The 19,071-nt window shown below is 36.4% G+C and overlaps 1 protein-coding gene across 4 annotated transcripts in view; it reads left to right on the forward strand.

Annotated features, from left to right (window-relative positions):
• LOC149771134 (uncharacterized) overlaps positions 1-15,147 on the forward strand; it is a 106,548-nt gene extending 91,401 nt beyond the window's left edge. For all 4 annotated transcript variants that reach the window (XM_089948844.1, XM_089948846.1, XM_089948847.1 and 1 more), the window contains one exon: positions 10,090-15,147. In XM_089948844.1, coding sequence (XP_089804970.1) covers positions 10,090-10,532 — 443 coding nt within the window. In that variant the 3' untranslated portion in view covers positions 10,533-15,147. The remainder of the gene's footprint in view (positions 1-10,089) is intronic.
• The last annotated feature ends 3,924 nt before the right edge of the window (positions 15,148-19,071 follow it).

The raw sequence follows: 19,071 nt of genomic DNA on the forward strand, positions 1-19,071 counted from the left end.
TGGTGAAAGGGAAACTATGCACTATCTAAAGCAGACATTAAATGGCTGCTCCTGGATTTTGCTCCAAATTTGAGCCAAAACTGGTCATAAGTATGCTAACTTTAGCAGTTAATAAAATAGAAAAAATAATATTTGGACGATTAGATACACGCAACTTCTGAAAGTGTAAGAAAGTGCAAATTATAAAATATATAAAAAGAGTAAATAAGGTTATCATCTTATACAATTTACCTGTCCTAGAAGTAAAAATGGCCTTTTTGATTGGTGCATATCTTATATAAGTTCAATGTGTATATTCTATAACCCAAATTACCCTAATCAGTCATACACCAAAACAAAGAAAATTAAAAGTTCTTATAACAGTATCTAAGATAGAAAAGGTCTATTTTAAATCACCTCGATAACTACCGGTAGTGAGAAAAACAATGGAATTTCCTTTCCTACTCATATACTTTACCCAATCTTAATACCTTAGGAGAACTACCACTACCTCGCAAATCCAGCCCTACCATATACAACTTTTAACTCAAGTGAGCTAAAAATTATCTGCCAACCTATTTGGCGGTTGGGCAGAGTGATCTCCCCTTACATATAATACTTGGAAGCAAAGTGTAAGACTATCCCAGGTATTAATTCCGCTCGTGCTCTCATCACGAGAGACCTCACAAAAGACAGAAGCTATGTGGAAGATATACCAATACAAGCTGGATGATTTTTTTTATTTCTAAAGAAGGTATACTCCATATATATATTTCTTTATTTTGCTATCTTTCTATCATGACAAAATTCTGCCTTTACAAGTTGCCACACTTTGTCATCATCAGACAGTTAGGTACTTGCACGTGGAGCCAAAGGGACTTCACATTCAGTTTGTGCTATACTTATTTTATACGTGCAAGTCTATAGTGCTCATACAACTCCTATATATGTGTCATTCCTTTATAAATAGGTACATATTGGCAACTTTCTATCCAAGGCGTTTGTAGCATCCAGGCGCCAACATTAATGTATATGCTTGTACCAGTGGTCTCTGTGCCTTTTCCCCCACAAGTTTTGCCGCATAATGGATTTTGTTGCACCTATGGTGTACTTCTCTATGACAGTGCATTTGTTTCCTTTTACGTGAAGGTTGTTTGTGTGTAATGTAGACATTTGGGTAATTTCTGCATTTCCTCAGCTCTGGTCACACAAGTACAGGTCAATGCTCTATACATGGTTTGTTCAGTCACCTCCTGCGCATACATGTTTCTATAGGCGACCTTTGAGTCATGTTTATCTGCATAAACTTTAAATCACATTTATTGAGCACTTTGTCGCTCACACATATAGACTATGCTATTTCACAAGTTAGGTTTGTGCTACATTATTGACATGTATGGTCTTCAGAACTCCTTATATATGTATCAGTCTGACCTTTCGGGTATATAAAGGTGAATTAATTTCCCATGGTATTTTTAGTCTTGGAACACCATGCTTAAATGACTCTACTTGTACAGGCTGTCCATGACCTCCCCTACAGGTAGCATTGTAATTGAAACTGTCTGCTATCACTATTTCCAGATAACCATCATTTGGTATAGCTCTGCGCCCACACGGTATTCAAACATCATGTGTAGGTCCACATGTTTATAAACAGGTGGTATCATCATTATATTTTACCTGTAATGTTCCTTGCTTTATTATACTTATCAGTTTATGGATCACCCTTTTAAGGATTTAGCTCTGGACAGACATTTTGTTCTAAGACAGGTACAGGGCTACAGTTTTATGGTTTGCTCTATTTTGCCCTAAAGATTTGAATTATAGGCAAAGCGCAAACAGCATACAGATCGGAAAGAAGACGTCATCAATCTGCATGCTGATTTTTTTCTCAGTGTGACTTTTTATGGAAACAAGGGAGATAAGTGAACTTAACCCTTTAGCAATGAAGCGACCTTGTCTCCTCAGTGTCCGACCTGATTCCTCCTACTGAACAGCATGTTGTTGTTGTATTAGGGTTTAACGCTAATTTTTAGGACAAGATAAGCTATACATGACGGCCAGTATTAATGGTGGAGGAAGAACCCAGGAAAAACCCCAGAAAGAACCACCGACCCAAGAGAAGCTACCGGCAAGCTTTCTCACATATCCACATTGCCCGAGCCTGAGACTCGAACCCACGCAGACAGAGGTGAGATGGCAGTGATCTGTGATGGAGAGTGCTTTAGACCACTCGGCCACTCAAGGCCCATGGGACAGAGCTAACAAAGAGTCAAGTTCCGTCTCATTTAGACATACGGACAGGTTACATGGATCAAATATACCATAACCCGTCCCATCTAATGATCATAACGATATCCTCCTCACACTGATGACCTATTTATGTTGCAACCGGCCTAGGCCATATACTAGGGACCACGAAGGACCAAACATCAATATTATGGACTAAGTCACTCACGGAATGCATGGGTGTCAGTCTCGGGAACGGCCGAGTACTGAGTGGAGCCGCTCAACATAGTTTGGCCAGTGCGATAACCACAGCTACCAGTTCAATTGGCAGAAAGCAACTCAGTGCCCTCTGCCTACATTCACCTGAGGGACCACTTTACAGCCAAGCTAAGAACAGTCTTAATCCTATAACCATCTGTTTAATGTCCTGATGGATGAAGTACGCAAACATGCCATCAAGGAGACACATTTCCCTCCCTTCACAACCACAGCGTCGATACAGGGATAGTACGGGAAATCAACAACAAGAACCAAGGGCCACTCATAGGACAAAAACCTGTGAAATCCATCCTATCGAAGCAACACCAGTCGAAAGTAGTCTTGTCGTATACCATTTGGATATTGCACTAAGAGGGTTCTATCATTAGTTCCGCACATTTTTGGGGGGTCCCAATTGCAAACGATACTCTACGTCTGGTCATCGGCCGAAACACCCTCCATTTATCCACGCCCCTTTGCTCCCAATGGAAACACCACCGTGCATTTTGAACACTATTCATGAGGGAGACGTTGCCATCACTTTGAGTTTAGATGACACATACCTTCATATCTCTATTCATAAGACTCCCAGGACATTCCTGCGATTCGCCAACATCATATCTCAATTCAGGGAACTCCTATTGGGGCTCAATGCCAAACCCTTCCCTTATTTCTCAAATCGATTAATGGGCATGGTAGCAACATCAAGTTACCAGGACAACATCATGAAGCAACATCAGCAAGTTAGCTCTAACAGGACATGATGGCCCTTGTTACCAATCCAGACTTCTCATAAACAAGGGAAAATCCGACCTAGTAACATCTCAACGATTCATTCACCTAGGTATAGAGTTCAATACACAGGCACCACATTTTGTCTGCCTCATGTTCTGGCATTGAAATGACTCGTGGTAGCACATCACTTTCGAGGAAATTATATCCGCATGAGATTGTTCAATATGGCAGTGAACATCATGATCCTAGGTAACCTTTTACTGTATTACGTTTGCCTACTGTACCATCCTCTCACCATCTGGTACCACTGAAGCACCATCTGTGGAATCGGAAGCAACCTAACTTGGCACACGGCTGGTATGCACCTACGCATCCACCCACTCAAGATTACCATATGTACCAATGCAAGCACAGAAGGCTGGTGAGCCCGACCACTACCATCCTTTTAGGAAGCCAGCGGTGCATGCTATCTCCATGAATGAGATCTTCATATTAGTAATTCTGGAGAGGACGGCCTTTTATTGGGGCAGGAATATTTAGATGGCAAGGGAGTTCTCATTCTGACAACTCTACAATGGTGACCTATCTTTATAAACAAGGAGGAACCCAATCCTACAGTGGTGATTTATCTCCAACAACAAGGAGCACACCAGTCCTCTGACCGCATCATTGTGTGGGAGTTTACGAATTGGTGATGTCATCAACAAAGACGTACTGTGATGACTTATCTCAAACAAAATGGAGGAATGCAGTCTACAATGGTGATTTATCTCCAACAACAAGGAGCACCCCAGTCTCCAGACCTTTGCGTAATGGCGTGGGACTTTCTGAAGTGGTGTTGTCATCAACAGAGCTACATACGTATTCGCTATATAACAGAAAATCACAACACACTGACCAACATTTTGTCATGGAACAATAAACTAGTACAAAAGGAATGGTCTTACCATCCATCAGTTCTCATTCAGATTTGTACCCGATGAGACCAACTGTTGGTGGGCCTGTTTGTGACAATATAGATTGCAACAAATCCCGTCCTTTGTCTATCCCATCCTGGACATAGCAGTTTGGGCAGTTGCCACCCTATCATTGGATTGGACCAACCTAAATGCATACACCAACCCTTCAACACCTCTGATTGCAAAAGTGAGACAGAAAGCAAGGGAATCAGTCTGTCGCCTCATTTTCATCACACCACTTCGATGAGAGGAGTTGTGGATCAGCAACCTCATCAATCTTGCATCAGAAACCCTGCCGAAAATTCTGGTTTTCCTTCATCTACTCAAACAACCACAGCATCAGTTGTTTCATTCTTGTCCGGAGCTCTGAACCTGCATGTCTGTATGCTCTCAAACAGACCCATCAGACTTAGCCAATTTTTGCAACCAGTTGTGGAGATTATCGCTGAGGTGTGATGGCCCTCTGCTCTGAAAGCATATGAAGTAGAATGGCGCAGTCTCACCCAGTGGTGCTCCAATAAACATATCTTGCCTCTCCAGGCATTGATACTACAGATAGCTAAATTCCTCCTCTGGCTCTTCAAAGAGAGCAAGCTAGTGCCTGGCACGATCAAAGGGTAATTATCCATGATCACTGACACCTTTCGTCGTCATTGAAGAGAGGATATTGGACAAATCCAGGACTTATCCAACGTTCTGACCAACTTTGTGTATACGCGGCCAAAAACGTTAACCCGATGCCCAAAGCAGAACCTGTCGTTGGTATTAACATGGCTGGATACGACACCCTTTGAACCAGTTTCAGTGGCATCTCTGGCGCTCCTTTTCCTACAAGATCTGCTTCCTCATGTCATTAGCAACTGCAGGCAGAATTCGAGAAATCATGCCTTACCAGCACACCTGAATTACATGCAAGTTCCGAAAACACGAGGTAGTCTTATTCTTGACGGCATCCTTCCACAGATAAAAACATTTTGTCACGAATCCTGTCTCATCTGGACACATCAACTAAAGGCCACATACAAGACTCATTCCAGGCTTTCAGTTGATACCTTAATATGAACAGAGCCGTTGCATTGATGGAGATCACGCCTCTTGCTTCTTGTCATAAAAGGACAGGACTATCAGAGCAAACAGTCACGTTCTGGAATAAGGGGAATATTCGCTCAGTGTATAGGAAATAACCCCAGTTCCATGAACTTTATATGCACTTTGGCTCCCGAGATTCAAGCAATTACCACGTACCTAGCATCATACTGGAACTGTTTGCTAACCGGCATCTTTCTGGCTGTGGGATTGAGATCAGAGTCCACATTCTCTAGCTTTTATCTCTGAAATCTGTCATCCCAGAGGGCCCAGTATGATCTGGTAGGACCTAATTCTGCAGTGCAACAGGTCACCCTTCCAGACTGGTTGACAACTTCTTAAGGCACGGTTTCACAAATTCTGCTTGTTTTGGGGGGTGGGGGGAGTTTTTCACTTTTGAAGCTGCTCCCTGACAGATGGAGTCCCCTCCATTTGGGTTACCTAGAAGCTGTCTCAGTGCCTTAGGGGACCGGAGATGATATCTACAGAGTACAGAGATATACCTCCCTTAACCTCTTATATATTCTCCTTAGGTATTATGATAAGAAACCAAATTTTCCTAGTAAAATACGGTTCTTCAAAAATACTAGCCCAATTATAATACACATACACCCTCCCAGCCTCGCCGGAGTTACATCCATAGGGAGCATACCTTCAGCTCCAGTAATAACATATCTTTACACACTGGTGCCAGGTCTTATAAGTAAGGGGATATCACTCTGCCAGACCAGCAATTATTGGCAGACAACTTTTAGCTCACAGTGTTTCTTTTTATGCACATTTGTGCATCAGGGACGCACGCTGGAGAAAATTGATGCACACATTTTGTTGCCGTGCATTTTTTTTTTTTGACGCAGAGGATTCGCATAATGCGATCAGGATTTATTTAATATCAAATGCATTGGACGAGCATAGGCATTGACTGGTTCCCCGCTCTGTTTACTCCCTGTGTTGCGCTCCTCTATTCGTATAGCGGAGTGCAACGCAGGAACATACGAAATAAGGAACCAAACTAGCATAGGCAATGTTATGATGGAGTAGCTTCCCCTAATCTCGCGAGCTCTCACGTGATTTCCATTAAGTGCAAAAAGCCGTCATCTCGATGTTTAACCTAATGCTTGTTGCATTAGAATGTAATCTCCAGATTAAAACGTCGTGCACTAAGAATCATTAGCAAAGAAAGTGAAAGAAGCAGAACTTAAAAGAGTAACTGTGGATCTAACTTTAATGAAAAATGGAGAAAATAATTCCCTTGACTGGAATACGGCACATCCATTAAGATTACCGGTGTGACTTTTCACGTGCTTGCATAGAGTGCAAAAGTGAATAATCCTTTCGTGACTGGGTTTAAGAATTTTAAAAAATCTGCCCTTGTTCGCCAAAAGATATCTGGAGAACACATTATAACCCAAGACATTCTTTCGCAACAAAGAAATCAGTAAACTTGCTGAAACAAATGCATTTATTTGGATTACACAGTCAGGGGATTAATGCAGATTTTGTTGGTTTTTAACTTTGCAACAATAAACGAAAGATCTTAAAATTCAAGTGTAACTTATTAGAAACAAAATGAATCATTAGCCTCCATGATTTTTGGATAAATTTGTTATAGGATGAAGTACAATGAAATCGATGATAGTATACATTTTATGACAGGCAGTAAACTAACTGCCATTTGGTTAAAAGATTTATTAGGCTTTTTGTATTGGCTTGTATGTAATGTGTTGGTCTATAATATTGCTTCAAAAAGATAATGACAGTACGACTTTAAAAGAAAAATGAACTAATAAAATTATTCTTTGAATGGACAATGCATTTGTTTGTTAGTTTATTGGTATGTTTAGAGAGAGAGAGAGAGTATGTTGTGCAAGTTGCAATATCCTATTTCAAGCTGAAAAAGTACAAGTCAGATGAAAATTTTGTCAGTACATGTTTGACCCCTACATTTTTAATTTGACCCCCAGTTCTGCCACCAAGGTTTTCTTTTTACCCTCATTTTTACACCCCTGGGGGATACACTGAGCTCCCTTTAGCTAAATGTATATGGGAGGGCTGGATTTGTGTGGTAGTGCTAGTGCACCAAATTTATTATGGCTGGGTAAATATTCTCAAAGAAACATGTTTTACTAGGTAAAATTGGTTTTATTAGATACTAAACACTATTCAAAATACAAAACTGTAGAGTACAATCTTATGCTGTCTAGCAGGCCTTTAATGAAAATGGTGCCAGTGAGACATCCAATATGTCTGTCATAGTGGCCATAACAAAATTAAATTATTGCTCTATGTGTGTGGGTGGGTGGGTTTTTTATTTATTTTTGATATAGCTTTAAAATATGTCAGTCATATTGCTATGATGTCTGCAGTGTGACATTTTATAGTGATGTCTAGCGATGGGGCATCATGCCACATATATGTAACATCATGTCCCACCCAGTCACATTATCCTGACAACAGCAGACCAGTCCTAACACTAACGTTTTAATTCTGAGCACCTAGCTCCTTGCTATTATGTTGGATCTAGTTTTCAGTGTGATAGCATATTCAAACCTTTGAGTAAAACCAAACACAATTTGTTTCTCAATAATCATGTCATTGAAGAATGTGGCGTGTGTTATCGGACATAAGCGATACACGCTACAATATGGAAGCCTACACTACACAAATACGGATTTCGTTAATATATTTTATTCTTTAATGCTCATGTTGAAAAAAGGAATACATGATAACAATCCATGGTTGGTTTCTTTTTATTATCAAATAAGTGTTGTGTTTATCTATTTTATTGCATTGGAGGGAGTACGAATGCAATACAAATTTATTTCATTTCTTAAGTCTTGGGACATATGACTTAGGTGAAAAAAGTTTCATCATAAGTTCTGGTATAGGAAAAAAAAATGTTATTTTATCGTGTCCCAATATATACAGTAAATATGGTATGGTTACCATTTCAACCAGCTTGAAAATTTTCTTGTCTCTGCACATTTTAAATGAAATTTTTTATTGACAAGGTGCTTTCACCAAAAGACTTTATGTCTTTTTGGTCCAGAGTGAAAATGATCTGACCCTCTCAGACATCTATTTTAACTTCAGAATTGGTGTTGATATTAACATAGGGTTTTCATCAAATGGCTGCCACAATCAGTATGTTGAAGTTTTGCCATTGCGTTTTCATCAGAAGTATAATGGTACCTATTTTGTCTTAAATGAAAACGGTGTCAATTTACATCCAATATGGCCACCACCGTGACTTATTTGAAAATCCTTCTACTCAAGAAAATGAGAGACAGTTTCAATATTGAACAGTTATAAAGAATGAACAGTCTCATCTTAATTCCTGGAAATTTGTTTTGATAGCAGAATATCAGTCCCTTTGAAGGACTGTTGTTACAGTGTGTGTGTGTGTGTGTGTGTTTGTGTGCGTGTTAAAGTGAAACATGTTCTTGACAGTTTTGAAGAAAACATTATAAGCACAATTAAGCAAACATAACCTCTGGTGGATAAATTTGGCAACCATTGTATTACATTGTAAATGACTTGATTACAGTTTTGAGCCATTGTTGCAACTGTTTGCAGTTTCTAATTAGTATTAAACTTTGTGGACTTTTTTCCACAAAAAGGCATGACCATGATCACATAAATTATTCAGGGTGGCCGAGTGGTCTAAAGCACTCACCTTTATGAATCACTGCCATCTCACTCTGTCTGCATGTGTTCGAGTTTCAGGCTCAGCAAACGTGGGTTTGTGAGAAAATTTGCCAGGAGGTTCCCCAGGGTTGATGGTTCTTCCTGGAATTTTCTCAGGGTCTTCTCCACCATTTATACTGACCACCATGTATAGCCTATTGCGTGCTGAACAATGGCATTCAAACCCAGCACAGCAACATAAATTTTCTCATTTGCTTTACACATTTTAAAACTTTTTAGGCTGCTTTGATGAAATTAATGTTAGTACAATATACTTGTAGCTAAAAGTATATAATGATAAATGTAGTTCATTTTTCATGTTGTTTTTTAAACATTTTTGCATTTTTGTTGTCTTTTTACTTATCTGGCCTGCTTATTTTTACAAACACATTTTTTTTAATTAATTTTTTAGTTGAAGTACTTGAGTCACAAATCTACATTAATTGTGGAGACATGTTTTGCTTTCAGAAAATAAATCTTTTCTAGTTTTCTCGATTGATGACAAATTATTCTAATTTTGTTTTGGGTGATAAAATTGAAAGGAAATTAACTCCTCCAGTTGTTCATTCCTTGTTAGTTATTCATCCAACAGTATACAGTTAAGCGGAATATTACAAGGAAGCATTATTCTGTGCAATTTAATAAAATGTAATTTAACAATTATATGTTTTGTTGCAGCTTTAATTGTCTATAATGACACATTCTTTGTTTTAATGCATGATCAGATATCAGAGTCAGGTTGGAACTTGGATGTTATGAGTTGGAGTTGCAAAATACAATTTTCACTTTAAATATGCATGTTTTCAGTGCCAAAATGTTGTTGATTCCATTCAGTAAAGATCATAACTGAACCTTAAATAAATCAATTTCATCCAATAAACATACTTGGAAAAGACCTGGAATATTTTGTTTAAAAAATTAAGGGAACCCAGCAGTTAAAAGAATATGAAGAACTTTTACAAAAAGCATCCAACTAATCCAAGACTAGTTGGTTGGCATCTCTTGAATTATGTGGGTGTCACTCATATGAGTTATTTGAGGCCCACTTGTGAATCTTGTTTATCACTGTCATCTCTTTCTCATACTTTAGTGAGAAAATCTTCTATAAAATTGAATCGTTTTTTTAAAATATTTATGCTATGTTGTTTGCTTTTAGGATTCACCCCAGAAACAAAGCTTCATTATGTTGGTGGTGACATTGGTTGTCAGCGAGAATCAAGGAAAGCAAGGGGGAAAATGGTCATCAAATATGGAAGAACCACAGGTCTCAGCAGGGGAGTAATGGTTCTAGAAGGCACAATGGTGAAGATCGATGATCCTTATCTGCGCTATGAAAAATATAACGGAAACTTCATCATGAAAGGTCAATATCTTGTTGATGGAATTGCGAGAAACCAATTTGCTGCACCAGGTGACTCTGGTGCAGGAGTATTTACAGTTGATGATGAAAATAAACTAACATTGATAGGATTAATTACTGGAGTAATGGATGCAAGATTCGATCATCGATGTGTTGTCACACCAATTGAACATATCCTGACCGCCCTAGAATTGACTCCAGGTGATTTAAAATTTCATGAGAATATAGAGATTGACTGACAAGATAATAAACTCGAGATGTCTGCCCTTAAAATCACTGCATCTTAAAGACTGAGGTCAATCTTAGTTGTAGCAAATGATGTATGAAAGATTTTTCATGAGAACACAATGTTGTATATGACTGACATAACATCTTGTCAATGGACAAGTTTTTTCTGTTGGCTTTTCCCAATAAAAAGGAAATAAATTATATCCTCAGTGATGAATCTTTTTGGATGAAAATATAAATTTTGACCTACTGTTCAAAAATTGAAAGAAGGAAACAAGTCATTGTAATTTTAAATATGCGACTTCTTTATCAAGTACAGTCATTTGGTTCAAATGATGGCATAAACAAAACTTTCCCACACATTGGTTGTTGGAATGTTAAATCTGATGTTACACATGGTAATGTGCAATTTAGGACCTTCTTACTAACACAAAATGTTCTGAGCTCAAGAGCAGCTTGTTTACTATATATACGTATGCTAATTTTAATATGGAGATCAGTTTGATTCTTTTCTGAAAGGTACAGTTGGATTGCTTTCTGTACATACGTATGCTAATTGGTTTTAGGTTAATCTGGAGATCAGTTTGATTATGTTATGTAAATATCTATGCTCATTGGATGTGCATCAACCTGGAGAGCGATTTGATTTATATACATTTGTATGCTTATTGACCGTGGGTCAGCCTTTAGAGCAGTTGGATTGCTGTACATATGTATGCTCATTGGCTGTTTATCAGTTTGGAGAGCAGTTTGATATCTCTACATATGTTTGCTCATTGGCTGTGGATCAGTATGGAGGCAGCTTGATATCTTTACATATATATGCTCATTGGCTGTGGGTCAGTCTGGAGAGCTGCTTGATATCTGTACATATGTATGCTCATTGGCCATGGGTCAGTCTGGAGAGCAGTTTGATTTCTGTACTTATGTATGATTATTGGCTATAGGTCAGCCTGGAGAGGAGTGTATTTGATTTCTGTACTTATGTATGCTCATTGGGTGTAGGTTAGCCTGGTGAGCAGTTGGATTGTTTTTTGAGCAGAAAAGTTAGTTTGTTTCTTTGTATATGTATTGTACGTGATCATCAATCAATTTTGAGAGCAGTTTGACTCTTTTCTGTATGCTAACTGTTTGTTGGCAACAATAATTACCTTTCTGTTTAGTCCACTTCCAAAGTAGTGTTGGTATGCATGCATCTTGACTGCATGGTTTTACAGAATGTCTTACTGACATTGAGCATGCACACTAGATGTATACAGCTATCTATTTCATATTATTTGCTATAATTAAAGGTCAGATAGACAGGTGATTGAGTATGAATAATAGGTACACACAACCACACAGAACCAGTTGTAATATTAAAGATAATATGGACAGATGGTTTGAGTATGCACACTAGAACTACACAGATCAAATTGTTATATTAAAGGTTATTTGGACAGATCATTGAGTATGCACACTAGATACACACAACTATGCAGGTACAATTGTTATATTTAAAGGTTATTTGGATAGATCATTGATTATGCACACTAGATACACACAACTACACGGATACATTTGTTATATTTAAACGCTATTTGGACAGATCATTGAGCATAAACACTAGATGCATATAGATACATTACAGTTGGTTTGGTCCTATTTTTTGTTACAGTCAAAGGTCTGATATATAATCATATCTGTTGAACTATACATAATTCAGACATGAAAGTTAGCAATTGAATCAGTCTTGAATTATCAGTTGACTAATGGGTTACAAAATATTTGTGTTCTTTTCTAAAGATGTTTAATATATTTTTCAAAGTTTATGTTCATTGTATTGTTCACATTCATCATCTGTTTTTGAATTCCGATTGATTGTGAATACTTCAAGATGATAGAATTATGTTATGTTTTGTAATCAGGTTTGTATATACACTATTTCATTTTCTTAAACACTCCTTCACTTTATCAGGAAAAGAATCTGATTTATAACCTTCAAGGTACTTGTTACATAAAATTAATACTATAATGATTACTTTTTACTTTTTTGGGGGTAATGTTGTCTTATTTACCTTCTCAGCATTTTGTGTCTGTACAACATATATTAATGTTTTTTTTGGTGTAGCTTGCATAACCTTATGTATGATAGTCATATATATATATATATATATATATATATATATATATATATATATATATATATTTGATATTTTATTCAATCTTTTGTATAACCTTTACTATGATATATTTTGTATCCTTTTTTCATTTTATATCACATGGTTTAAATTCCACAGTTCACAAATTGGAAGATGAAAGAAGCAATTGTAATAGTCATAGTGAAATTAAAATGGATTGTATGTAATTCTTAGTGTACAATAAGAATCACGGTCTGTTGGTATCTGAAATGGCTGACCTCAAATTACGAAGCAATTAAAGATCAGAATTTTGAATTGACTTAAGTTTTGGGCATGCTAATGTTTCTAGGTTCCTTGCTTCATCAGTCATTTTGTTTGCACAGTGACAGTGGTCAATAAATGTTGGAAGACCCTGATTATACATGCCATCTATTGACAGATATATGCATCAGGACACGGCCTAGATGTTATAACACTGATAAATGTCTTATCTTCCCTTGTTATACTTGTCATCCATGGACATCAGATCTATATCAGGTCATGGCCTAACTTTTGTAAATGCTTAGGTATTAGTTCTATATTGTGATGATTGAAACTGTAAGGATAAAGTGGATTATATACAGGCTGGCATCAAAGAGTTCTAGATTTTGAAGACTTTTGAAACAGCATTGAGATATACATGATGTTATTTAAGTGTACTCAAACTCAAATGTTCATGATAGTAGTCATAAAACTACAGCAGTGAGATAGATGTACAGGATGATATCAAAGTGTACTCAAACTCTGAATTGTGAGGACTTAATTATCCACTAGCCATATAAATAGGATTATGTTATCAAAGTGTATTCTATTCTAAATATACCAGTAAATGTATGCTAGTGACCTGGAGAGGGATACACTGTAATGTTTGCCAGTGAATTTTGGAGAAACTAACTATGCATGATTCATCATGTAATAAAGACATTTATATATTCTTCACTTAGTGAAAATGTTTGCTTTAGAACTCAGAAGACCAAACTGTAATAACAACCTTTACACAATGGTTGCTAATTGTAAATATTTGCCAGGGAATTTATGATGGACTGTGCATGGTTTATGATGTAATAAATGTAGTTACATTGTTTCTTAAGTGTAAATGTTTCCCTGGTGAATTTTGCAGGAACAAACTTTTCTTGATTCATGATGGATAAAAAAGATTATGCATTGTTTGATAAGTGTGAATATTTGCTACTCTTTGTAACTTTTCAAGTGAAATTTAATAAAAATTGCTGCTTTTCTAATTTTGCTCTTTGTAGATTTATTCCGTTAAATTGTCACTACAATAGTGATAGATACATATTGTTACACTTGTTCTAATTACTGATATATTTAGTCATAATGATCTATTACATTCAATGTCAATAACTGTGCCCTAACCACTCAAAACGTCTTTTTTTTTCTTTTTCAAATTCATTGAAATCAGATTTTAAAAAGGATGAGACTCGTGTAAAACAAGTCTTTGTTGATAACAAAAGAATAAACAGAATCAGTAATCAAATATTTGAATAGGCAAATATTTAATGTGTTTTGCCTGAAGATAATGTTATTTTTATGGCATAAAGATTGTGTCAGTAAAAACAGAATAGGTAAACAAGGGATACAATGTTCTTTTTCCCTAATTGTTGAAAGCATTCTATTGGTAGCATTAGTTAGCATATCAAAGGATAATAATAATCTTACTTAAGCCCCCACTGAGTAATTCGAAATGAAGCATGACTGGCTTGTTTCCTAAATAATTAGAAACTTTAGTATGATTTATGTGAGCTTTGCAAAAAGTCTGTTTTTTCACATTAAAAGATCCTGTAACACCTGCATATGTCCAAATCATGATAATTTTGAAATTTAACTTTTAACTTGACTTCATGGGGAGATTATATTTTGCGATTATATAACAAATCCCAAGACCTTTTAAACACAATCATAGTTGAGATTATTAGGAATTGTCAGTCAATTTGATTCAGGTTCTGTAATTTCTTCACATAGATCATAACAGCACCAACAACAGCCACTTTGAATGTTCATCTGATGTCTAAATTAAATGATGTCAATTTCCAGTGTAGCAGCTTCCTATGTCTTTCTTTATTAATCACTCAGAAAATTACATCTGGGAAAATGTATACATGGCCTTGGTTTTACTAAATTTCTAAACATTTCTCCTCTAACTGACATTTTTCGTCATCTTTTGGTTGTCACTTATGACAATAGTTTATGTTTTGGCAGATGTATTGGAAAGAATGACAAATATTTCTAAGGTTACAAGTTGTAAACAGCAAAGTTTGGGTTTTTCTCAGCATTCCTCAAATCTAAACTTGTTTAACCAAAGCCAATACTTTCAAAACCTCTGTTTGAATACTGAAATGCAGGATGTTAAGTTCAACTGGTGCCTGATAAATTGGACCAATTCAAATCTGAAATTGTTCACATTGCTATTTGTTTGTGTTTTGAATAAACATAATTCATATACAAATGTTTGTCCTTTGTTTATATTTTTGTAGATTGTATAAGACACATTCACATCAAATTCTGACATTGAATTAAACTTAGCCAATGCAGAGTATCTACACATCTTCCTTTATGTCTATTACTATAGTAATTCCTTCTTCCTTATCTCTCGGTGAACTACAGTGTTTACTTATTTTCAGCATGTTGATTTTCTAACATGCACAAAAAATATTAATCAATAATTGTTGACATGCTTGCATTGCCTCAGCTTCTGGGATGACTATAGTGGATGTTTCAGGTTATGATTCATTTGAATTAAAAAAAAATTTCAATTTAAAATATTAGCAAGTCAGGTGTTGTATTGGGAAATCCATATTATGTTTCTTGCTGTTTTATGGAACTCTTATTCTTGTTCGTTTCTACATTGATGATCTGAAGTGTTATAATAAAGAACTATAGTAATTTGTAAGAATTTTGACTTAACTTGGAATATGAACTCATTTATTTATATATTGGGTGAAATCAATAATGAGTGGGACCCATGAACAAAATGTGATCTTGCATCAGATTGGATGAGCTTGTTAGCAATCTAAGAACTCTTTTTTTCTAGCCCTGTTTTGATCTGAAAACACTGAAAACTCAGATGGTAGTGTATCAAAAACTTGTACCGAATTGGTCGAGGATTCAGTACCTACCCCGACTGATACAGGTCGGCTGTTTCTGTGTCCCTGAGAAAGGCATTTAACTTGCATTTGAGGTGAACCTGATTGTAACACTGAAGAATTGTATTCTTCAGGTACACTTTTATAAAGTGTGTTATTGTGACCAACACTGTAAACCTGAGGAGCAATATTCCCAGTGGGTCTTCCCTGCCAAACTGTACAGGCAAGATTTTGTCACACTACTGTATTGCATTTCTATTAGCTTTGTCACCTGTCCTTGACATCGGGCTTAGGATTGTGTCCTTATTAACCTCTCCCTCACCTTTACATGGACTTGTTTACATACATGTGCTTACTTACACACACATGCAGATTACTGCATGTGAATGCATAACAAAATATACAGATACATGCATTTTGTAATTTTAATTCAGAACTAGTTTTAGCCAAGATCAGTTTAGACAATAAGTTTATCTATCTGTATCATCAATTGCTGTAACATGCATGAGTATGTCTCTCTATTGTCTGAGGCATGTCAAGGTGTGCTATAAAATATATGTATTGCTTGGTACAATTAATTCTAAACACATCATGCCTGTTCGTCCTTGTGATATTTAAAGTATACACTAAACCAAAGTGATTTGGATAGTGTGCTTAAGAGGCGTTGACTGGTATAGTTGATGTTATGAATAGTAATTTTTGTGTTGTACATGATAGACTATCATGTGCGATTTCATCTCCTCTTACATTCTAAGCTAACACAGGACGTTTGCAGTATTTTGTGCATGTGTGTGTGTATGTATGTATGTATGTGAATGTATATCTCTGCTTTGTTTGTCACTATCAAACCCCTTTTTCCCTATCAAATTCATTTCACCTACCTACTTGCAGTAGCACATAGTCAGGTCATCCACTTACAACACTGTTACGTAGTAGTTGCCCTATTGAGGTCAGTCACTTGCAACACTGTTCTCATTTTCCTCTAGTGTTCAGTACCATGACATCATTGAAGCTATACATTTTGAGGCCATACATATAGACTTGGGTTTGTCCAAAGAAATTTCAACAAGTTGTAGCTATAAATTGACACTGGGTTTTCTCCATGGGATTTTACTATAAATAATGGCTAAAAATAGATACCAGCATTTAACCATTTCTCACTTGCCTAGAAAAAATACAATTCTCTTTTATTTTTGTGAGAAAAAAAATTGGGGGTCTTTTTTAAAAGGTGTGTATGTCTGTATATGTTTTTGTTAGTCCCAATAAACACTTTCTCTCCTTATAAACACTTTAGCCCCATTAAACCCCATCACATCATCCATAATAAAAACCCAATGTCCCATGTTAAATTCCCATTTTAGTCTCAAGTGCCATTCCCATTTTAAATTCACCTTAAGTCTAGACAGGCCCACCATGTTGTGTATATGTATTTGTATACGTCAATGTTTTTGTTTGTTTTTATGTGTATTTAGTTGTGTATTTGTTTGTGTATATATATATATATATATATATATATATATATATATATATATATATATATATATATATATATATATGTGTGTGTGTGTGTGTGTGTGTGTGTGTGTCTGGTTTGTTTGTCCCTGCTTACCTACCTACCTAAAGTAGCCTGCATTGAGGTCAGCCACTTGCAATACTGTTACTCAGTAGATGCCCGATTGAGGTCAGTACTTGTAACATTGTTGCCATTTTCTCCCCACTGTCCAGTACCATGACGTCACTCATTCAGTTCCATTTGAGGCTTCAGGGTCCCACCATATCTATTTCCCATCGAGTCTTGATAGGTCCACTATTTTAATTTATCATTGAGTCTCGATGGGCCCCAAAACCCCATGTTAATTTCCCATTGAGTCTCAATCGTCCCCATATACTGCTCCAAATAATGTTTTTTTTCTCACTCAAGCCACTATACCTGGGATAGTCTGTAAGGCAGTCATTCAAGGATCTGAACTTTCGTGTCAAATACATGAAATTCTTGGTGGATCCACTCTATCTCCGCGCAATATTTCCCACTGTAACTAATTAACAGTTAATTCTTCACTGATTAGTACATTTATGCAAGTGTCTGCGATTGTTTGAAATCAAAGCGGTAACCTTTTTAACTTGGTGGCAAAGGACATAACTAGTCAAAGTAATCAGAGACTTATCATAGTTTGAGTTGGATATGACAATAATAATAATAAAAATAATAATAATAATAACTGCTACTTCAGTATTTGTAATTTTGAATAGGTCACTGTAGTATAAGTTGACCATTATATAAAATAGAGCAGAAAAGTACTTTGACTCGTAAAAAAGAGTAAAATCTGTTATCACATTTTATGAAACATTTTGTTATACTGCATATGTTACTTCAATAATACTTACCATATCATAATAGCTTAGAAGAACTACTACATATCCCTCGTAAGTCTGACCCTCCTAGGCTAAATTGTTAAAAATTCTAAGAAGTTAAAAGTTATCTGCCCATGATGCTGACAGATAAAGTAATCTCTCCTTTTTACAGGGACTTAGTGCCAAATCATGTGAATACTTAAGTTACTTTTGGAAGGGAGGCAAGCTCTCCATATGGATGTAACTGTGGGCAGGCTGTGAAGAATGGCTGTCAGAATATAAAAGGAATTGCTCGCTTGTCCTTTTTAAGGGAATTTGACTATAGTAACAATATTACAATGTTAATTCACAAACCCATGTAATATCATTACTCTATATCCAGGCACTGATTTTGTGATTTCCAAAACCTGATTTAGTAACAATACTACAACTGATGCAGTAACAACGATACAAAGCTATCCTTCCAAACCCATGTAGTAACATTACCCTATGCCCAGGTACTGATTTTGTGATCCAAAACCTGATGTAGTAACAGTACTACAACTGATGTCGTAAAAATACTACATTGTTAATTCCCGAACCCATGTAGTAACATTATCCAGTTACTGATTTTATGTTCACCATAACCTGATGTAGTAACAGTTCTCATACTGATGTAGTAACAATACTACAAAACTATCCCCCCAAACCCATGTATTAACATTACCCTATGCCCAGGCACTGATTTTGTGATCCAAAACCTGAAGCAGTAGCAACACTACAACTGATATAGTAACAATACTACATTGCTCTAATGTTATCCTCCAAAACCATGTAGTAACATAACCCTATGTCCAGGCACTGATGTGTGACCTCCAAAACTTGATGTAGTAACAATACTACGTAGCCATCACAGCCATCCCCCAAGATCCATGTAGTAACATTAGCCTATTTCC

Source organism: Sinohyriopsis cumingii, unplaced genomic scaffold (genome assembly GCF_028554795.1).
Source record: "Sinohyriopsis cumingii isolate HCF-2022 unplaced genomic scaffold, ASM2855479v2 utg002115l, whole genome shotgun sequence".
In the NCBI taxonomy this organism is placed as follows: domain Eukaryota; kingdom Metazoa; phylum Mollusca; class Bivalvia; order Unionida; family Unionidae; genus Sinohyriopsis; species Sinohyriopsis cumingii.